Here is a 14,409-nt window from a genome sequence, read left to right as displayed (position 1 = left end):
GAATGCTGCATCGCTGCCTTTTCGGACAAAAACCAGTCGACTCAGCGTCTTGGGCCCGACTTTATTCCTTCTCTATACGAATGATGCTGAGGATCATCTACCTGCTGGGGCCCAGCTTGCTGCATATGCTGATGACACCACATTGTACAAGTGCATATCGACCAATACTGCCGTACCCGAATATGCTACCACAGTCCAGCTCGCTGTAAATGCGCTGGCAGACTGGGGAATGGCCTGGCACATTAGGTTTGAACCTACAAAGTCTTAGTCCCTCCTGGTTTCTCACCATCGCAACACAGTCGTCGTCCCACCGATTGTATACCAGGGCACAGTTGTTCCGGAAGTCGACCAGCTGAAGCTGCTGGGTGTGCTGTTTGACCAACACCTGTCCTTCACAGCTCATATCAGGCAATTGGCTATTCGAGGCTCGCAGCGTCTCGGCTTCCTCCGGAAAGCCTCACGAGTGCTGGACTCCAGGTGCCGTGGAGTGATCTACAAGGGCTTTGTCCGCCCGGTTTTGGAGTACGGCATGCTCGTGTGGATGAGCGCTGCACCCACCACTCTGGCTCGCCTCACTGCCATCCAACGCCGTGGCCTTCACCTAATCGGTGATGGAGCCTACCTCCCTAGCGTGGACATCCGCAGAATGGTCGGAGCACTCTGCTTTCTTTACAAGCTCCACTTTTCAACTGGCCCAGACATGCTTCTCACCCTTCTTCCACCCCGAGCGACCAACACATCATACCATAGCCGACGCACACAAAAGCATCCCTCACCAGTGTCTGCTCTAGGATTGTAGGACAGCCGGGTACACGTGTACCTGGCGCAACCATTTCAACCGGGTCGGAGCCGGGTACACATGTACCTGGCGCTGTCTCACCAGCCGAGTCACATGCTATAGGCCATTCACACGACGGGCAAACTGATCATGACTTACTTGGTTGGTTGGTTTATTTTAATTCGGACAATAAACGGGAACTAGGCCCAATGATATAAAGGCGAATGGATAAGCCTCATTTAGAAAAGAGAGGACAGGAATTAGAAAATTACGAAAGAAGAAGAAGTAGCTGACACATACAAGCAAGAGTTCATAACCCCCAGGCAGGGGTTATGAACTCTTGATACAAGCAAGAGTAGTTTATCTACTCTTGATACAACTTCAAGCCAAGTAGTCAGTCCTTTCAAAGTTCGAAAGTGTAAAGTACCAACCGGGTCACAGACTCACAGGTGACCCGGTACTATATTTTCAATCGGGTCCAAGCGCCGCCCAACCGGGTGGATTACCCGGCTCACCCGGCGCTGGAGCAGACACTGCTCACACCAGTTTCAGCTCACTTCCACTCTTCCGCCCAGAGCACGGAATGATGTCCTTCGGTCCTTCCCTGACGCTGTTGTGGAGGTCTGGAACCAGCTCCCGCAGTGCGTTCTGCTGAACCAGCCAACAAGGAAAGGACTGCAGACGTTCAAACAAAAAGGTCAACACCCACCTGCGCCTTACCCGCTGGGAGTGGGCAACGGACAGGCTATGAATCAAAGAAAAAAGACGAAAAAAAGCTCTAACTCTGTTCCCTCCTCCATTCACTTCGTTGACTCTCTGATAACTTCTTATTGTGTATACTTTTCCCCGTAATCCCCAGTTATCTACCCCCCCCCCCCCCCCTGCGTATATTCTGTAATCTTTTGCTTTTGTGGAGCGCTTGGGTTGCAATGAAGCCGAGACCCTATGGTCGGTCAAGCTGCCCCTGCCTCTCCCCCACTCCTGCTATTCCATAATATGTCCCATCGCTGCCTTGCTGCTTTGTGCCGTCAAGTGGTGTGTGTTTTTTTGTAAAAAAAATACAAACCAAAAAAAACAGTACAGTAGTTCACTTCCAGGATGCGGCTGTACTGTAGCCTACATGGTGGTCATGTGAGAACCGTCCAGAGCTAGCTGGCAGAGTGTGAAGAGTGCACGAACTACTGGTGGTGATCGCACACGAGGACACCAGTTTGTAGCCTTGTACTTTTTAGCTGTAGGGTAGAACAGGTGCTGTTGTGAACCACGATTCCCCATGCCCCACTTGACACTGCCTCCACGGCTGGAAGAATTAGTTCCGTGCCATGGCATTATGATTAGGAATAAGGGGGAGTATGCGGACTTGGCGTGCAAGTCTGCACACCCTGGCCTGCACTTGTCCCACTTACCGTGAGCCCATGCAAGTGGCAACGAGGATGCCATCATTCCATGGCCGTGGTGTTATAACGTTAGGCCATTCATCTTATCTGGGTCACCCAAAGAAACGGAGGTTAGCACAGTTTGGAGTGGAATGGGCTGAACATGCGTGTGCCAGATAGCGAGGTGACACTTTGATCCATAATTATTTCTAGGGCACATGCCTAGAGCCGTGACATTTGTCACACAATAATTATTCTTTCTTGAATAAGGCAAAGACTTTTCTAAGCACTCGCGGACTCCATTGCGCAGCCACTCACACATTACAAGGTACCTCAACTCAAACTCTCCAACTACGCCCACTTAAAGTCTTTCAGCATATGCGTGTACGTGACAGTGTTTCGTTCCTTCCGTTTGCTTCGATCGCTGCAAAGGTGATGTTCACACCCTCCTGTAGCAGCACGGTGTTCAAACATTGAGCCCTTTCCGTTTGGTCCCAAACTGAATCAGCGATGTACTTCTGGAACTCGGCTGTGTCCGTAATTTGCCAAAAGCAACAGCCGAGACATGGATTCCCAGGCCACGTCTTCGTCCTGTCGTCACTGACTTCCGCGCTAGTTCTGCTGGTGGTTCGCTTGACTAGCGCTCAGTTTCCCATTGCTTGCCTCAATGATGACGACCTCCGTGAACAGAAATGCTGCCCAGTCACTGTCACTGTGGGAAACTCCGTCGGAGCTGAATGTGGTGGACCAGGTCGTGGCGCCTGTAAGCGTATCGAAAGCTCACACTGTCATGTAGAAACACCAGATGATCAAGGTGATGTTCTTGACTATCTGAAGAATCCTGTGTCGGAGCCATCGCGCTACCCATGGCCTAACCGAGTGTTCACACAAATCTGTGAGTGTGAGGGGAACTGGACTGGATATGACTGCACCGAGTGTAAGTTCGGTCACGTGAAAACTGCTGATAGGAGTGTTTGTGTGAAACGCAAAACACCTCTGGTACGCAGAAACTACATGGCACTGAATGATGATGAGCGTGCGTACCTCAAACAAACCATTGCGGATATGAATGATAGAAGCAAAAGTCCTAGTCGCTATGGTGTTCTCATCTCAGAGGAGAATTTTAGCAAATCAAGCCACTTGCAATCCAATTTAACAGCAGAGGACTTCAAGTTTGGAATATCAGCCTATGAGTTTCTGGCCTGGATTCACTATTACGCTACTAAAGACGCGATGAATCCTTCGTACAACGACCACCGCCCTAATGTGGACTTCGCACACAATGGCCCTAGCTTACCAACTTGGCACCGGTATTTTATGCTGTTGTTCGAATCAGAACTTCAACGAGTATCTGGAAACGACTCATTTGCGGCTCCCTATTGGGATTGGATGGATCGGCAGAATCGTGATCATATCTTCACTCATCCTGACCTCTTTGACGGCAATGAAACCTCACTCGTGGGTGTATTCCGTGATTTTAGGACCATCTGTTTCGAAGCGGGTTTTGCGGTTCCACTTTCTGAGCCCAACATTATCAGAAGAACACCAAAACGTGGATCGGGAAGCCTATGCAATGCTTCGGAGTTTGATGTAGGAATACCACTTGTTCGCAGAGACTATGGACATGAGTATAAAGTTGTCAAGTGGCTGCCAAGTACGCGTGATGCTTGGGATTTACTGTTAAATATTACCCACTACGATGTTCCACATCCCAAGTTATATGAAGGGTCTCCTTCCAGCCTTCGCGCTGCGTTGGAAGGAAGTGTTGCTGTTCCTGGAAAACGCTACTGCAGTTTAGCAAACAAGAGCCTCGCCATAGAGATGCATAACGCCGTTCATATGCATTCAGGAGGTGTGTTTTCAAGCGGAGCCATGTCACCTAATGATCCCGTGTTCTACCTCCATCACTCCATGGTGGATCGTATGTTTGACCGCTACGTGATCAAGCTGCAGGAACTCGGCACGCTACATTATATCCCGGAGTCGGGCGCAGACCCAGGACACAATGCGAACGATTGCATTGTTCCCTCATTCCCTGTCTATCGGAACAAGGAGTTTCTGAAGCGGAGTACTGACTTAGGCTACGTATACGACACACTACCATTGCTGGACACTGCGCCTGAGCGACCCGCCGAGGAGTACAATCAATGCAATAACCGTGAGTAGAATGAAAAGCCTGTTGATACTGTGGAATTTCTGAGTTTTATTTTTCTATAGTTTACTTTACAAGGTACCATCCTGTTTCTCAAACAGCAGACAATAGGGAGGTTTCGCTCTACGTAATCACGTATGAAAATCCGTATGTCGTACACGGTGGGGAGCGAGGGCAACTTTCATACGTAAATCTCTCTACGGATTTCTGTAGGAAAGCTCTTTCCTACTTTGGGTCCTCCGCGAGCTCCGTAGGACTTCTTGAAAGATTTTTTTCGCATTTGTCCATGGCAACGTTCAAGCCGCGCTAAACACAACTTCGCAAGGTACACACACCGTACACAACGTGCAAAATAAAATGGAAAACGCTGTTTCGGTTCATGGTGCATGCGGTGGGCGCATGCAGCCAACGCATCTCCAAAGCAACAATGCATGTTTAGCAGTCGTGGAGAAATCACATAGAGCGAAACCCACCAGCTCTGATTTTTACGTATGAAAATTCCGTGCAGTTCCTACGTTAATTCATACTTTTCCGTAGAGCGAAACCTCCCTAATACTGACGAACATGAGTGTGACTCAAATACATACAGGCAAATTATTGACATGAATGGACTCAGATGGGGAGCCAAGGTAACTTGTAGTTCCTTGGTCTTTCTCTTTTGTAGACATTATTGACATGATAATATTTATTCAATTGTTGTTCTGCAACAAAGTTAGAAGTCATAGTGCTTTGAACTGCGTGATCCTGTACTCCACGAATACTTTCAAGGAAGTTAACCAGCATTACCCATGTTAGAATTCATTTAACCGGTCACAAGGTGGGACGGGGTAGTCTGTTGGCAGAAATGTTGGCATTGGCACACAAGGTTATTATTTTTGTAATGGGAGAACTCTGCTGAATCACTGTGCAGGACCCTATCAGTTACATGTATCAGTTTGTGGTTGTTCCGTGCCGATAATAATAGTTCCATTCCCAACACTCGCTTCACTTCATTTCAATGGTCATGTACAGTCATGTGCTTTGTACTCTTCCACTGCCGGTGGTTCTTCCTTCTCTGTTTACAAGGGACGCAGTTATGCCATGGCTCGGAGTGGCAAACACCTCTTCTGTGCAGTTATAGAGTTATTGGCTGCAGCCTTTGGAAGGTGAACAGGGGCGTAGCACCCGCTACGACTGGTACGGCCATGGCCGTACCACTTTTCGAAAAGTGTGGTCCGTCTGGAACGTGCAAAACCATAATAAAAATATCGGGACCCGTACCCGTCAGCTCTTTGACTTTTGTTTGAGTTTGACGCCTACTCGACTCGATATGGCTATTAGGTAGACTTGGTTCACGGCAATTTAGTTTTCTGCACGTGAGCCATAACATTCTATGACTAAAATTAGTAAAGAATGTGGCAAAAGTACCCAGAACACAGGATTTTGAGTCTTTTTTTTACAAAAAAAATCCCGGGGGACGACCACAGGACCCCTTCGCAGCCCGCTCCGTCCTTTGGTCATACGAGTTCCCAAGCCCCTCCTACGCCCCTGGTGAACAGAACCAAGTAGTTTACTAAACCGACGTCTGTCATTTCTATTTGTCTGCAGCAAATGCATCAACAATAATGCCAAGACCACCTCTTTCATCATCCGAATCTCTGCCTACTTCTGTTGGAAAATCAGCATATGGACGTCTGCTTGGCATGGTTTCAGCGTTAGTGTCGCAACTTTACGAATTGCTCTAGATCTCGTTTTTAAAATTGTCTCGTGGTCCGATGTATTGGGCTACAGTTTTGAAATTCAATTCATCGCAAATATGGCTGATGCTTTCATGCCGGGCTAGCGGCTACAACTCAAAATACGCTGCTATCTACTATTCATTCTCTTCTAGTCTAAACTGTAGACATGTTGAACCGCTTATGGGAGCTATGTATACAGCGTGAATCGCTTATGGGAGCTATGTATACAGCGTGACGCGCGGCTGTTTTCACCTGGCCTACTGCATTGCTGTGTCACGACTTTGCCAAAGCTCCCAACTGATGATTTAACCTCTACAGGAAGACTTTCAGTGGATGTGAGTTGTGGTCGTCAGCCCACACCAACCGGGCCTCTTCGGCTCATCTTCGCGCTGTAACCATCTCCATAGACTAAGTCAGTACCTGCACATGGCTGCACCCTGCTCCAGCCGGAGCACTGGCAACTCACTGGTACATGGTGTGTCAAACTCAGTGCCACTGCGGCATGGCATAGTTGTCATGACGCCGGGATGCTCAGCTTCCCAAGACAGCAGCGGAGCGCAACATTCCATACTCCACTTCCGCAGTTGCCATAGGCTGTTCCCATGCAGTTTCGTAATAATATGCCTTGGAGGATCACCTATGATACTATAGTTCTTAATTGTGTGGATGCCGCCTACATCACAAGTCACGTAGCAACGGTTTAGAGGGTAAAATAATGTTATCACAGGCTGTGCAGCTGCATGCCGGTGCAAGGCGGAGTACGAGTCGTACTCTTGATATCTGCCCTGTATGATGATGGTCTTACCGTACGATACCGGCAGGACCGGGGTCTCAGGATGCAACTCCATTTTTGTTACCATAGTGTACATGTATTGTATTAAAGCCTGCCCGCTCATGCCATGGAAGACTGTTTTGAAACCAAGCCTGATTTTTCAAGATACACTGTCGGCACAAGGGCCCTGCTGGTCTTAGTCACGGTTGACATACATTGTACATACAGAAATACCTGGCTCAATAGAAACCTGATGTGAATAGAAGCCTAGCCCTGACCGTCATCGGCTACTACCGTAAGGAATAAGCCCAGCCTTCATGTAGGTACATGTATAATCATGATTTCACTTTACATTATGATGTACGTTATGATAATGTACATGTGCCGTGAGCAATCAAACACTCGAATGACTCCGACTCAGGGCCATAGCACCGGGATTTCAAGTGGCCTGGCCAAATGGGATACTTTTTCACTGGCACTGAGGAACCGTTATTGAATAAAAAAACGTCACTGTGTGGCATGCATTGGGTCACGGGATCCTTTTCGAAATATCATGGGTCCGGACATGGCCTGACCGGCCGGACGGGTGCTACATGTACACGGTCAGACCTCGCTAACCGCACACATCTGTTTTCCACAAAAATATCCGGATAGGCGAGGGAACCGGATAATCCTCGCTTCCGTAACCTTGTATTGGCACATTTAGGATACCCTGTAAGAAGGCCTTAGGCATGTGGGGATTGCCCTGTCAAAAATTTAATGATAATAATAATAAATCCTCTCGCACACACATACTGTATGTATGCATGCCTTATGTTGTAAATCGGTAACCAACAGGGAGTCGTAAAATACGGTATTTTACGACTCCCTGGTAACCAACAATTTTCTTCCGGATGGCGAGGGATCCGGATAAAAGAGGACCGGATAAGCGAGGTCTGACTGTACCTGGAAAAATGGAGGTATAACTATAAAAGGTGCTGTGATAATGCACTGTAGTAGCGGTGACTGTACACATGTACCGGTACATGTAGTAGTAGTAGTAGTAGTAGTAGTAGTAGTAGTAGTAGTAGTAGTAGTAGTAGTAGTAGTGTAATAGGTAGCCGAGTGGTAGGCGCGGTGAAATCAACAATAATTACTTTTATTCTACTTTCAGGTACACACCTGAGATATAATCGTTCGTGAAAGATGAAGCGGCAAAATAAATAACTTTCTCTCCGGTGCTCACCTAGAGGCTGAATCCTTATTCTTCGAGTTAGCTTTCATTGCTATCCAATCTAATCTAATCTTCTCTTCATCAAAACAGAAATGCGCAGCCGCTTTTATGCAGCAGACGACGTACGCTTACATACGGAGATACACTAAAATAATATACATCAGGCAAGCTCCGTATTAGTTCCGTACTGCTTCCGTATTGGTCGGGCAGGGATACTACACCCTCCCTTCCTACAGATTATCACGCCCTCGTGATTTTCCAAAAATTAGTGAAGAGTTACGAACACAGCGTCAACCGGAAGATGGCAAATTATATCGGAAATGATAACGTTTAGAGTAGACAGAAGAAATGAACTGATAACAAATCATAAAGTAGAAGCACACCAGGTTCACACGATCTCACGGGGTCAAAAGGGGAAAGAACTGTTCTCCAAATAGGACCTGAAAATCCACAGCACTCTTGCTGCACAACGCTGGCACAACCCGCCAGGAACATCGCAGTTCAAAAACCGAACTTAATACACTATAACTATAAGGGGCGTTGTCACACACATTGTCCCACGTTAGCTGGGTAAGCCGTGGCTCACCATGATCAGACGCCTACCAAACTAAACTGGATTCACACACTAGCATAAAGGAAGACTGAAAAGAACAGGGAGACTGAAGGAAGACAGGAAAGAAAATGCCATACCTGGAATCAGCGTTAGTAACCACGGCGGCGGCTGGAGCTACGGCGGAGAGCAAGCCACGTTTTATCTTCATCTTGGTTGAGCCGGTCACTCAGAGCGGCTAGCTCGGCGTCAGACAAATGACCTCCCTCCTCGTCTTGAATCGTGGTCTTCACATTGTCGATAGCATCGCTTTGCGTGACGTAAAGAGTGATGGTCTAGCCAGGAAGAGTGTTGACGAAAATCTGCATTCCACCACGGAGGCGAAGTACCAAAGTGAAGAGTGGGCTCCTGCTTCCGACTGCGTGCCGGCGAAAATCAAACGCTGCTGGTCTTGGGGAATACCCTCCCTTGATTCGTCGCAGGGAGCTGCAGCCTGCATGTCGTCGTCCTCATCAGCTTCGCCATCACCACCGGTAGTATACGTGTAGGTAGCGGGTTGCTTGGAATCGCCATCGGAGTCTCCAATGGATGCCGTGCGGAAAGAATGGTGATCCACGTTAGCACTCTGACTGTGCTGCAGGCTATTAGTAATAAGCATGGCCAGGCCCAGGAAAGCATGAAACACGATTCTCATCTTGATTCGTCGCACGGAGCTGCAGCGGGTTGAGCCATGGGGTCTGGGGTCGAATCACGTTGTTTTATTTTACAAAAACACACCGCTGCCACCAATGTAATGGGTAGCCGAATAGTATACTACAGTAGTAGTAGAATTTATTATTTTGATAGGGAAGGCCCTACAGACGTTGCCGTCTTGTTACAGGGAACCCTAAGTGCTCTTTACAGAGCGAAACAAAAACGGATAGATGCTCAACCTGACGACACGAGACAGGCAGAGAATTCCACCTATCAGCGCCAAGGAAAGAAATAGAGAACATGCCATATCTAGTGGTAGCAGCGGGCAAAGAAAGTGAAGAGAATGATTGCCCTCTAGTGCGCCTCTCGGTGCAAGTAGCAGCCGACTGGAGGGTGAACATTGAGGAAAGAAGAGGACATGTAAGCTGATGAATACAGCGGAAAACAAAAATAAAAAGCCTCAAGTTGAGACGAGATTCGAGGGAGTATAACTTAGCGTGCCGCAAAACAAAGACAGTCGGGGTACGGCGAGGGAGACCAAAATTTAAACCTTTTTCATGCTGATATGACTTAAAGTAACAAGGCGAGAGTATAAAGATGGTGTAAGACAGTGAGCATACGAGTTGCTGGCGTATTCAATAGTGGATTGGATGAGGGATAAATAAAATATTCGCTTAGTTGTGTGGTCTACTGTACGGCGGCAGCGGCGGAATGCTCCTATCTTCTTATAAACAGATGTACATACATGGTTGACTTGATCCTGAAAGGTGAGGTGTTGGTCAATAATGAGGCCAAGATAACGCGCTGTGGCAGAAGGTCGAATATCGACACCACCGCATGCAATGGTAAGATCCGGCGGAAGAGGCAGAGCCTTCTTCCGAAGCACCATGAACTTCGTTTTCTGGGCATTCAAGATGAGACCAATGCTTCCAAGGTACGTATTTAGTCTGTTCAACTCACTTGTCAACTTGTGCTGAAGTTCTCCAGTAGACTGACAGTGTATATAAAAGGCGATATCGTCAGCATACTGTTGGGACTCTGCGTGGCGAAGTACTCCAGGGACATGTCGCACGTACAAAGAGAATAACAGAGGCCCCAGCACCGACCCTTGCGGAACGCCTCGTGTACAATGTGTCTAGTCTCCTCTGTTATTTCCAATTTTCACCTGTTGTCGTCGACCCTGGAGATAGCTGGAGAACCACTGTAGTGCTACTCCGCTTATGCCAATAGCTTGAAGCTCGTTAAGTAGTAGTTCATGGCGTACCCGATCGAAGGCCTTGCTCATGTCCACGAGTACAACCCCGCAATACTCGCCCTTGTCCACACTCATCATCCAGCGGTTTACTGCGAGAGTTAACGCATCCTCACAGGAGTGCCCTCTGCGGTAGGCGAATTGCTCGTCTGGGAGAATACGAAGCTCAGCGTGATCTTGAAGGAACCGAATCATTTGCCGATGTACTACCTTCTCAAGGATCTTAGAAACAATCGGCAAAAGTGAAACGGGGCGATAATTCGATGCTTCAGATTTGTCCCCTGACTTGTGGACAGGACACACTGTAGCCAATTTGTAGACGTCTGGCACCATTCCAGTACTCAAGGACTCGTTAATGATCTGCGCTATGGGACCTGCAGCGGCAGGCTCACAGAGGCGTAGGAGCAGAGGAGGAATGTCATCCGATCCAGCTGCCTTGGCACAGTTCAAATGCTTCAACAGGTCGCTTATCTCCAGAGCTGAAACGGCACGAAATTCTTTAAAAGAAGGGGCGTCTGCGTCAGCTGTTGTCGAGATGTCAGGTATTAGGTTGCTCAAGGGTGGGCAAGGATTAGGATCAGTGACCATGGTGACAATGGACGCAAATGTGGCACTCAGATCGCCTAACGTAGCTTTTGGTTGTTCACGGACAAAGTTGCGCCCTGTGAGCGAGTTTACATGTACATGTACATGTACCACTACCAGTTACTTGAGTAAGTATTGTTCGACACAAGAGATCAAGATGGCATGGCTGTGACCACAATATGTAAGCAGCTCTGACGTACAAATCAGGGAGTATAAATCCCTGCATCCTGGTCCAAACACAAATGAAACAGTCAGATCATTATTTTAGAAAAGCGATCCTGTCAGCTTTTCTATTATTGTGTTCACATGGCAAGAAAAACGACACCGCTATGCTACGTAAGTTTCTACGTAAGGTGCTCGGTATTTCACTTAGGCTACGTAAGTCTCTACGCAAGGTGCTCGGTATTAGATCTACCAACGGGTGGTAGCCGCGTGCGGTGCACGTGCACGGCAGACATTGTGTTGCAGTGCAGTACTGCAGTCCGTGTTCGAACGTTCGGATATCATGGATATGCATGCGCGAGGAACTTCCTTCTGGAACTGCTTCTTGTATGAGCTGTTTCGGATATTTCGTCTCCTGGCCTGGCTTATTTCGTTTCGGCGCTGCTGAGACCTCCTTTCGCGGAATATTACTCAATGACAGGTGAGTTGACCAGTTCCCTTTGATTATTTGCTTGTGTTGACTCTTTCATTTACGAAAAGTGTGCTGAATTTGGGCGGAATGCAATAAAATTAATAATGGAAAAGCTGACAGGATCTCTTTGTTTCCTTCGATTCATTTGCTTATACTCACCCTTTCATTTACGGAAACGTGTGCTGATTTTATTCGGATTTAGATCCATTTTTATCTCTTTGCCCTTGTCTACAGTGTGCGAAGAGCGCGAGTTCACCTTCTTGACGGTAAGGCTTATGTTAGATGTGTTGTCGAAATACTCGTATTCGTTGTACATTGGTACGTTACAAGAAAGGCACTGGTCAGTGACATACTATCGTTGGCAGTTCCCAATCTGGAGGGAAAGGTTCAAGGACCCATTGACCGAGTTTGCAAAATATATTCGCATATCAGGGAAAATCTCCATTGTGGAGAGGATCAGTAACTTGTTTGCTTCATACGAAACAAGCCAATGGGTGCAGTCTCGTCTCGTGAAGATCTTGTACTTGTAAGTTGTATGATTGGATTTGTTTACTGGAGTCTGGGCTGTTTGATTTATTATTTGTGAGTACCGCCGAGATTGCACTGCCCCAAATAAAGTTTCGTGCCGCCAAAGCAAGATTTACGATCTGCAAACTGTTTGTAGTACATGTACCTGCAAGAATGTGCTGTACATGTATCGTACTTTCTCTGTTGCTGTTTCAGTTGCCGTCATGTTTCTAAAGAAAGGTTCAGTAGAGAGGTTCTGCAAAACGAAAATTCGAACGAAGTTTCGCGACAGTCCTTGCGAAAGTGTGTACGAATTTTGCGTTCTGCACATTTTCGTAGTTTGTGCGGGCCAAGTGCACGTACGCCATGACCCGATCTCACGAATTTTCCTACGACACTTCATTTCGCGTTCCCTGCAAGTTTCGCGTCCAAAGTTGCGAAAGTTCGTGCGAAGTTTCGCACTTCATGACGTAGAACGAAAGTTTGTACGCGTTATCGTTTTGCAGAACCTCTCTAGTGACTCATTTGTTTCATATGAGACGAGTCAATGAGTTGGTGTGGCTTAGAATCATCTTTCGCTGTAGAAGAAATCTATTCGTATGTCTATTGGAGAAATAATTGTATTCACTGGTTATAAATAGGTTAAGACAAACTCACAGAATAAATACCATCGGTCCCTTGGTGTTCGTCCTAAAGAGGTTCGACTGGATATCATTCATACTCACCAAAAGATGTGTAAGATTTTATTATTATGGAGTGCCTTGTTTATCTCTCAGTACCTCCAACCATGGCCTTGCCCCTTTTATCCTCAAGATCAGTGTAGTTGTTGGAAGGAGGTGTCGGACTCAGCAATGTATTTGTTTACATTTTAATACATGTTTATTGTTCCTCTTTTGCTGTGTTGTTTTAGAAAATCGTGGACTAACAGTTTGAAGTCATTGAACTACTTCCAAAAGTTGTATCGACATCAACAGGATTACGATTTCAGTGCAATATGATGCAGGATGACCTTATCACGAAAACCCATGATTATAAACCATTATAAACACAGAATCAACAAAAACATCTGCGACACGCACCTGGTTACATTTCTCAAATAAATCTGATCGAGGGTGGGGAGATCTGAAATATCTGAAAGGCAAGACAATTTTATGACAGGGTCATGAAATTCTGCTACAGCAACATGCACAGAATGACCTCCGTATAAAAAAAGTATCACCACGGTCCACCACTACGTACTCACATGTTTCCCCGCAGAAGAACATTCATTGAGGCATTTTCTGCAAGGAAAGGCTGCACATCAATGCGTATTAATACGGTATTGATCTCTTGATATGATCAAGAGTACATAACTAAACTTGTACTGCACAAACAATTGGCAACATGCATGTCATGCATGCATAGGAAAGAGGATCACGAGGGGAAAAGGTCTTCTACATGTAGCTTTTCATTCTGTGTGTGATTATTGTGAGGTTTTGTGTGAAATTTTAATTTTCGGCGAGTATTGCGGGGTTGTACTCGTGTGTAGTTATGTACTCTTGATATGATGTGAAGGTCATCATTTAGTTTAAATTTACATATTGAGATAGGGCATTCCATTGATTGGTGACAGAAAAAACAAAAGAAATTATAGCAATAAAAACTGCTTTATGGCAGTTTTCTAAAAAAAGTTATTGTGTTCTAGTCCATGGACCCCGTCTAAAAAGTAAGAAATTAACGAAATGTGATAGCCGAAAATTAAAATTTCACACAAAACCTCACAATAATCACACACAGAATGAAAAGCTACATGTAGAAGACCTTTTCCCCTCGTGATCCTCTTTCCTATGCATGCATGACATGCATGTTGCCAATTGTTTGTGCAGTACAAGTTTAGGGTTGAAAGCAGCATTTCAAGTGCTGTGATTGTTGTGAGGTTTTGTGTGAAATTTTATTTTTCGGCTATCACATTTCGTTAATTTCTTACTTTTTAGACGGGGTCCATGGACTAGAACACAATAACTTTTTTTAGAAAACTGCCATAAAGCAGTTTTTATTGCTATAATGGCTTGTGCAACGAGACCGGGGGGGGGGGGGGGGGCAGGACATGTTCGAGCTCGCGCGCCCGTGCAAAAATTGATAAGAACGTCGTGAGTCTCGTACAAAAAAAGTGATTATTCCATATGGCGCGAAAGTTTTG

The 14,409-nt window shown here is 46.4% G+C and overlaps 1 protein-coding gene across 1 annotated transcript; it reads left to right on the top strand.

Annotated features, from left to right (window-relative positions):
* Positions 1-3,253: 3,253 nt before the first annotated feature.
* Positions 3,254-6,198, top strand: LOC135815103 (tyrosinase-like). The gene is made up of 2 exons (XM_065328350.1): positions 3,254-4,312; positions 5,894-6,198. The coding sequence occupies exons 1-2, from the start codon at positions 3,388-3,390 to the stop codon at positions 6,028-6,030; spliced, it is 1,062 nt and encodes a 353-aa protein (XP_065184422.1). The 5' UTR covers positions 3,254-3,387; the 3' UTR covers positions 6,031-6,198.
* The last annotated feature ends 8,211 nt before the right edge of the window (positions 6,199-14,409 follow it).

This window comes from Sycon ciliatum, chromosome 4 (assembly GCF_964019385.1).
Source record: "Sycon ciliatum chromosome 4, ocSycCili1.1, whole genome shotgun sequence".
Lineage (NCBI taxonomy): Eukaryota > Metazoa > Porifera > Calcarea > Leucosolenida > Sycettidae > Sycon > Sycon ciliatum.
This window is presented reverse-complemented; position numbering and strand designations above follow the sequence as displayed.

Excerpts from the sequence above, each read along its gene's own strand:
- LOC135815103 (XM_065328350.1), top strand. The coding sequence starts at position 3,388 with ATGAATCCTTCGTACAACGACCACCGCCCTAATGTGGACTTCGCACAC. Across the intron at positions 4,313-5,893 it reads GTACAATCAATGCAATAACC|CAAATGCATCAACAATAATG; the intron begins GTGAGTAGAATG and ends ATTTGTCTGCAG.